The sequence below is a fragment of the Xiphias gladius genome, chromosome 23 (genome assembly GCF_016859285.1).
Source record: "Xiphias gladius isolate SHS-SW01 ecotype Sanya breed wild chromosome 23, ASM1685928v1, whole genome shotgun sequence".
Taxonomy (NCBI): domain Eukaryota; kingdom Metazoa; phylum Chordata; class Actinopteri; order Istiophoriformes; family Xiphiidae; genus Xiphias; species Xiphias gladius.
In genome coordinates, this window is record NC_053422.1 from 20,177,064 (window position 1) to 20,186,876 (window position 9,813).

At 43.4% G+C, this 9,813-nt stretch overlaps 1 protein-coding gene across 1 annotated transcript; it reads right to left on the reverse strand.

The window, feature by feature from the left end:
- Window positions 1-1,846: 1,846 nt before the first annotated feature.
- stc2a (stanniocalcin 2a) lies at window positions 1,847-8,561 on the reverse strand. The gene is made up of 4 exons (XM_040120014.1): window positions 8,368-8,561; window positions 6,015-6,157; window positions 5,124-5,335; window positions 1,847-4,882 (listed from the first exon to the last, which is right to left on the reverse strand). The coding sequence occupies exons 1-4, from the start codon at window positions 8,504-8,506 to the stop codon at window positions 4,519-4,521; spliced, it is 858 nt and encodes a 285-aa protein (XP_039975948.1). The 5' UTR covers window positions 8,507-8,561; the 3' UTR covers window positions 1,847-4,518.
- Between the last annotated feature and the right edge of the window lie 1,252 nt (window positions 8,562-9,813).

A 9,813-nucleotide genomic window follows, 5' to 3' on the forward strand; every position in this document is an offset into this window, starting at 1 on the left:
CAGGTAGACATGGTTATACAGCACAGTGTAAATCAAATTTTAAGTTGTACCAACTTTAGGTAAATACAAGACATCCATTGCTCTGAGGCCATAGAGGAGTGAGGTGCACCAGATCACCCCCAGATAGTTCTTAAGTGATTCATCCATGGAACTTAGGCACCAAGTCATTAATTAATGAGTTCACACTGCAGCACAGGGCAGACATTCACAAAGCACCCAGGGCTGACTATCTCAGGTTTCTCTGCTCAGAGGGACAGTCTCTCTCTGCTGCTCAGTCTCCTCTCAGATGTGATCTCTGCCGCCTCCATATTGATAGAGCTTCGTTGCCATACCAACCATGCAAGCAGGGAGATTTTCTGGTCCAGGCAGAAGCCCTTTGTTTGGCCGGGAGGTCATCCATCAGACTCGATGTATTGTTACAACCAGATGAATGTGACACAGCATAATTTCTCCCACACACTGTACTCTAAGAGACAACAGATAATAGTCAAAACTGAAGCTGCAAAGGATGAGATATGCTAATTTTTAGTCCCTAATCTGGGTCAATGTCCAAAATGGTGGATTTCCCATAATGCAACTTGATAGTGCACTCTTCCTGTTACCTAAATACCCACATTTTTCACACCCCACACCTTCAGTTTGTAACACAGGCTCAAGTCTCAACCCCAAACTGAGATAAGACTGATGACATCATCCTGGTTTATTTTGTTTTTGTTTTTTAACTTTGGAGAGTTCCCCCAGAACCATATTATATATAAGAGAGATCTAGGGATTATACAACTGTTTTCACAGGCTGAGTAGTACAGCCCAGGATGACTAAACTGAAGTTCATCGGTGGAGTGCCCCTTTGGTATAGAGCACAAAAGAAATGCTCCTGTCCTGCTTTTTCGGAGACGTAATGTTCTTGTGTGCTTTCTGTAATCCAAGAGAAAGGCAGATAACAGGAAGTTAAGACACTTTAGATTCTCAGGTCAAATGAAAATTCAAGACATCAGATACTTTACCTTACTATTTATTTCAGCCTTAAAATAATTCATAGCTTCAGTTAAGTAACTGAACTCACCTCTATTAAAAATCAAATACTTGCACCTGCTTCCACCATCTGCTTTTATGTCAATAAGCAGAGAGATGTCACCACCCAGTGGTCATTTAGTATCACTACACATTCATAGATGATTTGTTAACAGCTGTGGCACTGTGGTAGACTGTGCAGAGGTGCCGATATCACATAAACAATATATATGTGTTATGACATGGCATGTAGCTTTCCTTCTTCCTTGTCACACTTAAGACGAATTGGTAAAAGTAGAGGACGGGATCTGCGTGTCAAACTCCCATATTTGGCCACTGCAAATGTAACTCATCATACATAACCTGACTCTGGAATGACTTAAAGCACCGAAACAACAGCTGGAAGTCTAGCTTTCAAATCAGAGCACTGTCTAAATTGTTAGTGAGGCACTGTACACTGTTGGGACAACTCATAAAACCTGACAACCTGAACCCACCCCAAGCATTTCATACAATCCAGAGCCGCTGATGTAAATGTTTAGGCCTTTCAATAGCGAGGATATTTCCAGTCCTTGAAATTTTAAACACAGCCCGTATTTCAGTGTCAGAAAGGAGGCAGCAAGTCAAAGGAGAATGGGGTGTCTTTTAACCTGTGTGTACACCTGAGACGACGAGGCCCTCTCTCCTTACCTGCTCAGAGCTGGTTGATTGTTTTGCCTCTGAAAGTTTTGTGTACAATTTTTCATCTTTTGTTGTTCCATAAGATTGTATCTGTTAACGATTTAATACTACCATAAATAAAAATTATATTGAAAGACACAAGATGTAAAAAAAATACAGACAAAATATTTTAATAATAACAAGATACATCTGATTTCAGGAGTCCAAATATATTTATAGGATCATATGCCCAATGTATTACAGGTGACTTACAAACTTCTAGACCATTTTCTGTATTTTCAACAGTGAAAGCGGAGTCCTTGTGCTTAACAGAGGAAAACACGTAGTGTGGCAATAGAGTACTAATAATACAGGAAACGCTGTTAGTTTTAATTTCCTCTGAACACATAAAGAAAAGCCATTCAAGCCACTACATTATTACAAAAAGCCATATCAAACCTAATGACAGAGAGCTGAACAGATTGTCACTTTACACACATACAGTACATTCTCAATAGGATTAGCTTATGTCTTGTGCTGGGATGTCAAAGGAATCCCAAATTCCACAACAGAATTTAAAAAAAAAAAAAAAAAGAAAAGAAAAAAAAAGCCTGAAAGCCTCACTGATGACTCAAACCATTGGAGCTTATAATAGTCTCTAAAGGATTAGGCGTAAAAACATTACCTTACTGTAAGTACATCAGGAGAAAACAAAGTGAAAAATAATAAACTGAGCCACAAAATGTGAGCATGTTTTATTTTCATTTTGCACCGAGCGCTCTCTAGCATGTGGTGTAATGTGCTCACAAACTGCACTTCCACAGCTATAGCATGTGACTGGCCTGAAATGGTTGAAAAGCCTGTGTCTGTAACCTAACGGAGGAAGAGAAGAAGAATTCTAGGAGAAGTAAAGACAGAGTCACTCATCACGTTAAAAAAAAAAAAAAAAAAGTTGAGTATATCTCTCTCCTTCTTGCTCCGATCTTCTCTGCCTCACTGTGTTGCTGGCTCTTGGCTGTGGCCCAGAGGAATTCTCTGGTGGCCTCGGTAAATATAACATTTAGAATAACAGCGCCAGAGCCCCCGTGTGTGGACTTAACCCAGTTCCTGGGTCCTCGCTGCGTTGCCTGCGGCTCTAACGGGTAGAATAACAGGCCTTCATGTCTCTCCTGACCTAGGTAAGGGACCAGAGAGGAATAAGGGCTAATTTAGAGGGGCCAGAGATCTGGAGGGTTTCTGTCAACCCTCTTTCCTGGCCAGTGGGAAAAGGTAGCATGGCTCTTTTAAAGCAGAGACTAAATGTGGTCCCAAGGAGCATGTGGGATACAGGGCTTGGTGCTGTAGTTGATAAGCAAAACCTGGCTTTCTTAAATCAAATATCCTCTGATTAGAGGACTGCTCTAGTAACCTGGTCTCATTTCTCAACCTGCAGCAGTCCAACAGAAATTTACAATCATCCAAAGTGCAATATCTAAGACTTTTGTGGCTCAACATCATTGTAAAATAGCTCAAAATTAAATCTCCCCATGACACAGTATCATCCATTCACTTAAATCACAGAGAAGCGGTCGCTATGGACAATAACAAGTTTAGGCACCTTGATGTGTGTGATTTTTTACATTTAAAAAGGCCATAGCATCGAAACTTGATTGGACATCCTCTCTTTGCCGCAGTTCACTGATAGCTGACGGTTAATCTGAAAACCAACTCAAAGAGAATATATAACATTTGACAGTTCAGTTATTATTTGTGCACAAGAACAATGATGTCTCCTGAAGCTACACACGACATTAATCTGTAACGTCACTGAGACACAGTTTTTCTGAAGCTCTGTTAAATGAATGTGACAGTTTCTGCATCTAAATGGAGACACACGTCAGAGTAGCACTAATACATATGAAACAGAAAGAGTCCATAAAACGGTGTCTGCTGTGCTAGTCTCCCACTCATTGCTGCCCAGACAGCCGTTCTTGATGACATCCGAAATCAGTCTCAGCTCTCTTATTTCTAGCTTTATGATCAATACATAACAAAGGGTGAAATAACTGTCCATTTTCATAGTATTACATTTGCATCCTCTTTAGAGTGGATTTTCACTTTAAGAATGCACAAGTTTGTTGGCTTCAGGGCCATCATGCACTACAATTCATATGTGCCAGAACTGGACTTGAAACCTGTACAATTTGTATTTAATCATCAAGTATCTATACTTATAATACACATTCCCACTTTGAAACAACAAATGGTGTATGTTACATATCTACAGATCAATGTGTGATGGGTGCAATTCTGTGAAGAGAACAACAGACAGCACACCATATACTATGTCATCTATAGAATACTAGTATTGTGTATTGTAACTATATTTATACATGTTTATATAAATATAGATTAGTATATTTCTATGTACATTTTGATATTTCAACATTGCATAAAGAATAAAATAAATAATACAAATATGATCAAATCTTACAATAAGTATGATTTGAGAAATGCTATATTAGAGCCAAAATAGTCCTAAGAGTTGAAATAATCATGATAATAACAATTATTATTCAATTTAAAAAAAAATTGTGTCCTACAGTCTGGCATAACATTACAAGCTACACCACAATTACCCTGCAAGTTTACCATGTGGGACTGCTGGAATGACTGGAGAGGGCGGAATAAGGATGGGAAAGGTCGGGGCTTGTTTCCTTCTGCTCAGTCTGTCTGGAAATTTGTGTGTGTGTGTGTGTGTGTGTGTGTGTGTGTGTGTGTGTGTGTGTGTGTGGAGTTGCGCATAAGTCTGTAAGTGTGGTTTTTAAACGGTGTAGGGGGTCAAAGCCGGGACAGTCTCCTGCACTTTCACCTCCGGATGTCGGTGGCCTCGTGGTCCTCCTGCTCAGCCACCACTCCGGCCTCTGGACTCTGGCGGCGCGGTCCCTGACCGCGATTGCGTGTTTGAGCGTTTAAGCCCGCCTTACCGGCTTTGTCCTTGTCGCCTTGCCGCGAGGGGCGAGGGTGTTCCGGCTCAGGCTGGGAGGGCAAAGGGCGACGGTGGTGTTCGACGGTGGAGCCGGCAGGAGATGGGGCGAGGGAGGAGCAGAGACTCAGGCTGTCACACAGCGCCCCCCAGTTCTGCTCGCATTGTAGCCGGACGCTCCGTGTCAGCGCCTCCTTCACCTCCTCTCCGCAGCTCAGGAGAATATTCACCAGCTCCACATATGGACTGGACAGAGAGAGGCAGATTACTCACATGACGCCTGTGGTTTAATGTTTAGAAGCACAATACATCAAGGTTTGGCTAATGACAGGAATAAATGGGATTGTACTATTACTATACATGGAAGGCACAGAACAAACTGTCAGAAGAGTCCAGGAGAAGGTAAACAATTGGAGATAAAAGAGAATGGACAAGCCTGGGGAAAATATATTTAATCATGCTGTCCCAAGTTGAACCAGCCACTCACCCTTTAGGGAAGAGATCTTGGAAATGGATCATCTCCACCATGACAGCCACATTCTCCTTTGCAGCAGAGCACAGGTTGTGTTTGATATAGCACTCTCTCTGGAGCTGGAACACCATCTCCTTAATGGACACACACTTCCTGCTGATGCAGCTGAACTTGTGCCGTAGCCCGTGTGCCATACATTTCAGAGCATCCTTGATGAAGGACTTCCCCTACGTGCACACAGGGACACGCCTGTTGAGTGAACTCTCAAGACAAAGAGCCTTGTGGATGCTGTTGAAACTTGAGGGCTCGTGCATTAGCCAAAGGAAACACCACTTGTTACTTGCACATAATAGTTTTGGTAGATGTCATGCACCTGTTTCGGCACTGTTGGAGTGTATTGTGTAGCTGACTTAGAGAAAACTTTGAATGGTGAGATCAAATTCTGCATGAATGGCAGTAAATCGTGATATTCTTCTGCTGAAACCTTCTTGATTTGTCTGCCAAAGATCTAAGTTCTTAGTATGTGACCCTATAAACATATTGGATTAAGACCCCAGTCAGTCCTGGCTTGGCAGGGCTTCGGCCTCTGCTATGTATTAAAAGGGAGCTAACTGGGCTTACAGCCAGCTGGCTCATGACCCTTGGTCCTAACTGTGCATGCATCAGTCCAATGAGAGGGAAGTGAACTTCCCATGAGAGGATAACAGATTACGAGATGAGTGTATGTTTGATTGTACTGCTAGAAAAACTGACATGTTTTGAGGTATGTAGAAAAAAAAAAAGTAAACAAATCTGTTCATGGATGACGAGTGTGGAGCAGTGAACCAGTGAACCAGTGAAAAGGAAAAGGAATGTTGCCTCCGGTTATTCCGTTGTTGCAAACAGACAGACAGACTAGTCTAGTACCTGAGAGTCAAATTTGCCAGCGTTGTGCAGGAACGTCATGCAGATTTCTTGTAGCCCTCGTATCTCGCAGGAGTTATTCTCAAAGCACTCAAACACACCACAGCCGACATCCCCTGCACTCACCAGGCAGTGCTGGATCTCAGCTGGAAAGAGAGAACAGGTTAGGGGAGGGACCTTATCATCTGCTCACAGATGAGACAGCAGCAGATTGTTACAGGCGTGATGGCAATGCAGACCATACGGCTTGAAGCCACAGCTCCACAGATTGCTGCACGAATCACAAAGCTGATGTGGCGTACAACCATTTCCAAAGACACAGGCGGTCGGTTCGTGCGTTCACGGCCTACAGTCTGTTTCGGATACCCTTTGCCTGAGAGAGAAAAGGGATGCCGGGTAGGGGGGGAAGAAGTCTAATTTCCCAAGCTGATGGGGTTCCTGCAGAGGAACACTTGGTGACAGAGATATTACTGTGTCATTCTGCACCACAATCCATCTGCACTGCCTAGCCTTGAGATGGGATGGTGCATTGCAGATACGGGCTTGACTATTTGTGGAGGAAACACAAACGCAGTCATTTCTATTGTCTGTTGACGAACTGTGCATCAACAAGTCTCTCATTAACGCATCCCTAGACCGACTAAGATTGCACACTGAAAATCACCATACTAAGGGTGCATCATTAGCTACAAACGGGGGCACAACAACAGCAATGCAGGCAAAAAAAAACCTGGTAAATATTGGAGTATATGTCATGTGAATACATAATATCAGCTCCTACACACTACTGGCTGGCTCTCCAGGGCCAATTCTCTTTACTGTAGCCATTAAAGACAGGGCTAAAACAGACGACCTAGGAGAGATATTACCAAGAGAAAGTGAGGGTCTCTCTTTTAACCCCAAAGTGCTGTCCGAGAACATGTACTATGAGACATCCGATTACCAGCAGGGAAGCTGTCACATAAACTGCTGCTTACCCCAGGCGACATATGTCTGGATCGTTTTATTTCTAAGTTTGTGTGGCAACGCGCAGGTTAGGTCTGGAGCCGGCAGGCCGTTTGCACTTTCGGTTTGGCGATGAAAACCCCAACTGTTGACCTAAGTAAAACATAATTACACGCGTGATTAGTCTTGGAGCTGATAACTGAACGGCGTGAGAACGTTTTCGCCCGTGTGTGTGAAGTGCACACCAGTTGCGTAAAAAAAAAAAAAAAAGAAAAAAAGAAAAAGAAGACTTTTTTTGTCTCGATCACAGCAAATAAAAAAAGGACCGAATGTGACTTATTAGAAATCACGCTTGTCAACAAAGAGCCTCTGTTTTGGGGCGGGGGGCGCAGCAGAAGGGGGAAGGGGGGAAGAGCTGCTGCGGGGCTTGTAGGCAATGAGTTGAACTTTAGTGCGCAGGGAAAAGTGAGCCGCTGTCAGCAGTGCTTGTTTTGGCATCGCGGGAATGTGCTTGGATCGTACGAGCTCGGCCGCAACGTGCATTGAATTACACAGTGGTGTTACCAGGGTCTCTGCTGTGAAACCTGTATTGGAGTTCGTGCCTAGTTTTCGGGGTCTAGGCGAGATAGCAATCACGCTCTAATATTCGGACACGAGTCTACATGCTGGGTCGCAAGTCATGCTGTGTGCGAGCAAACTAAAAAGAAAGAAAACCAGCCAATCTTATCGGCACGGTTTTAGGGAAAGTGCAGCAGCTCAATGTGCTATTTGTGCTTAGTGTTAATTCAAAATCGCACTTGTCTTTTCTAATCGGTTTTTTTTCTTTTTTTTTTCTTTTTTTTTTTAAATGGTGTTCAACTAGCACTTCCCCCGAAAGACTGGTTCAGTACATTAAACCCAGCTCGCCTCCAGCGCTGACCAACCACCACACTACTACAATCCTTACTGCTCTACTAACCTGCTTGACCACATCATCCAACATTCATTTGAAGAGACAGCCTACACAACACATGCCAAAAGCATGACCCCCCCCCAAGAAAACCACTGAAACTGTTCCCTATAACTCGCGCACACACGTACACCAGTGCGCACGAACACCTAGATGCGCTGCCGTATACATTACCTATTACCTTGTGCCATTCTATTAATAGTTTACTAACATATTGAATTTCTGTCTGAGAGTATTTACAGGATATCGTCTTTCTGAGTAATCGAAAAGGGTCACTGGCGCAACGTAGCGCCGGGATTTCAGTTAAAAAAAAAAAAAAAAAAAACACCCGGACGTGTCTTCTGCATGGTTTAATTTGCAGCCACAGAAACACGTGTCCGGACAAACACCACGTAGATGTGTGAGCGGCTGCGCCAACCGAGAATCTCCACATTCTGATGGCTCCTGGCACTTATTTCCTACCTGTATTCTGCAGGGAGAGGCGTCCTTTCTGGCTCGCAGGCTTCTCCGGGGGGCTGTCGTGAATATCAGTATTATCCGATCCAACTACTTGATCCAGCACTGACAAGACCAGCAGAGCCACGGCCAGTTTGACCAACATTGCGTCTTCGACAGCTTGCGCCTCGACTCCCAGCAAGGATCCCGGCAGTGCGTGTGAGGGTTCACCTTGGATCAGTGCTCAGCGCAGCTGCGGCTTGGTGTCTTATGGGGCAGCTGTGGGACTGAATGCATGAGCTGGAAGGGATGCTGCCTATATTTCTCAGAGCCCCGGGTGTCAATTTGGATGAAGGAGTTAAGCAGGTGTTGTCGGTTGGGGCTTCACAACCAATCAGAGACGCAGACATCCACGTCCAAGGTTTTAGGGGAGTGTCCTGTGAAAGTCCCCTTTTTGCCGTAAAACTGGCGCTAGAAAAGCAATGTTCATGAGTGAGTCGTCTGTGACAGCGCTTGGGTGATCAAGCAGTGTTCCACAAATCACGTCTGCAAAAAACGCAGTCATATAATATCCAATATAACCCGTGGACGTCCAATAACCCACACAGACATTATAATAATCTTTCAACAGGTCAGATTTGCATATATTGCAAGATAACTTACAGCTCCCGCTTGTTGTTGCACTTGCAGCAGTGAAAAGTCAACAGAAAGTCTGTTTTTGCCATTAAACTGGAGCACTTATTTAGGCTACAGGGCTTTGTATGAGAGCAGTGGGAGGAACAAGACATGCCAAGCTTGCCAACAGACTGGAGAAAATTGAGGCATACGATGTCCAAGTACTCTACATAAAAAGGGCTTAGCTTGTGGGTCTACAACCTTCTAAGTCATTAATGCAAGGTAGTAATTAAATTAACTGCAGCTTCCAAGATATATCTGCAGTCCGGTCTTTCACATAAAGTGGGTGAAAAGTTATCGTGTGTAGAAACAGTTGATGCATATGAACTTTACACTATGATCTTGAAATTAGTGGTCTAATAATAATGATACACAAAATGTACAGAATAACAGAATAAATTTACATAATAGTCTAATAATATTATATGGATCTTGAGATTATGCTATAATGACGGTGTCCTTACAGTTGAAAGCTCCTATAAATAGAATGCATTTAGCGTTTTTATGGGGAAGGGAATATAAAGAGATCTGTTACACAATGCCCAGTTTAGCTTGTGACAATGAGGTCTGCTAACCACTACTACAGGGAGTGATCTAAGAATAGAGGACCAACATTGGCAGGGCTGCACAATTGGAGACGTTAGAGGAATCTTTTTCAAGAGCAATGCTTGAGGATGCCATGTGGAATAACTGCAAGCAGAATGAGCCTCCAGGAGGAACATAAAGTCTCTGTCCTCAAAATGTTTCCAGTGACCTAATGGTGTTACTACGTTCACATAAAGGCCTCTATAGGAGCTA

What these genes read in the sequence shown, in the direction of transcription:
- stc2a (XM_040120014.1), bottom strand. Translation starts at nt 8,506, where the DNA reads ATGTTGGTCAAACTGGCCGTGGCTCTGCTGGTCTTGTCAGTGCTGGAT. An exon ending in CCTCTCCCTGCAGAATACAG is followed by an intron (nt 6,158 to 8,367) that starts GTAGGAAATAAG and finishes CTCTCTTTCCAG; the next exon opens with CTGAGATCCAGCACTGCCTG. An exon ending in CTGGCAAATTTGACTCTCAG is followed by an intron (nt 5,336 to 6,014) that starts GTACTAGACTAG and finishes GTGTGCACGTAG; the next exon opens with GGGAAGTCCTTCATCAAGGA.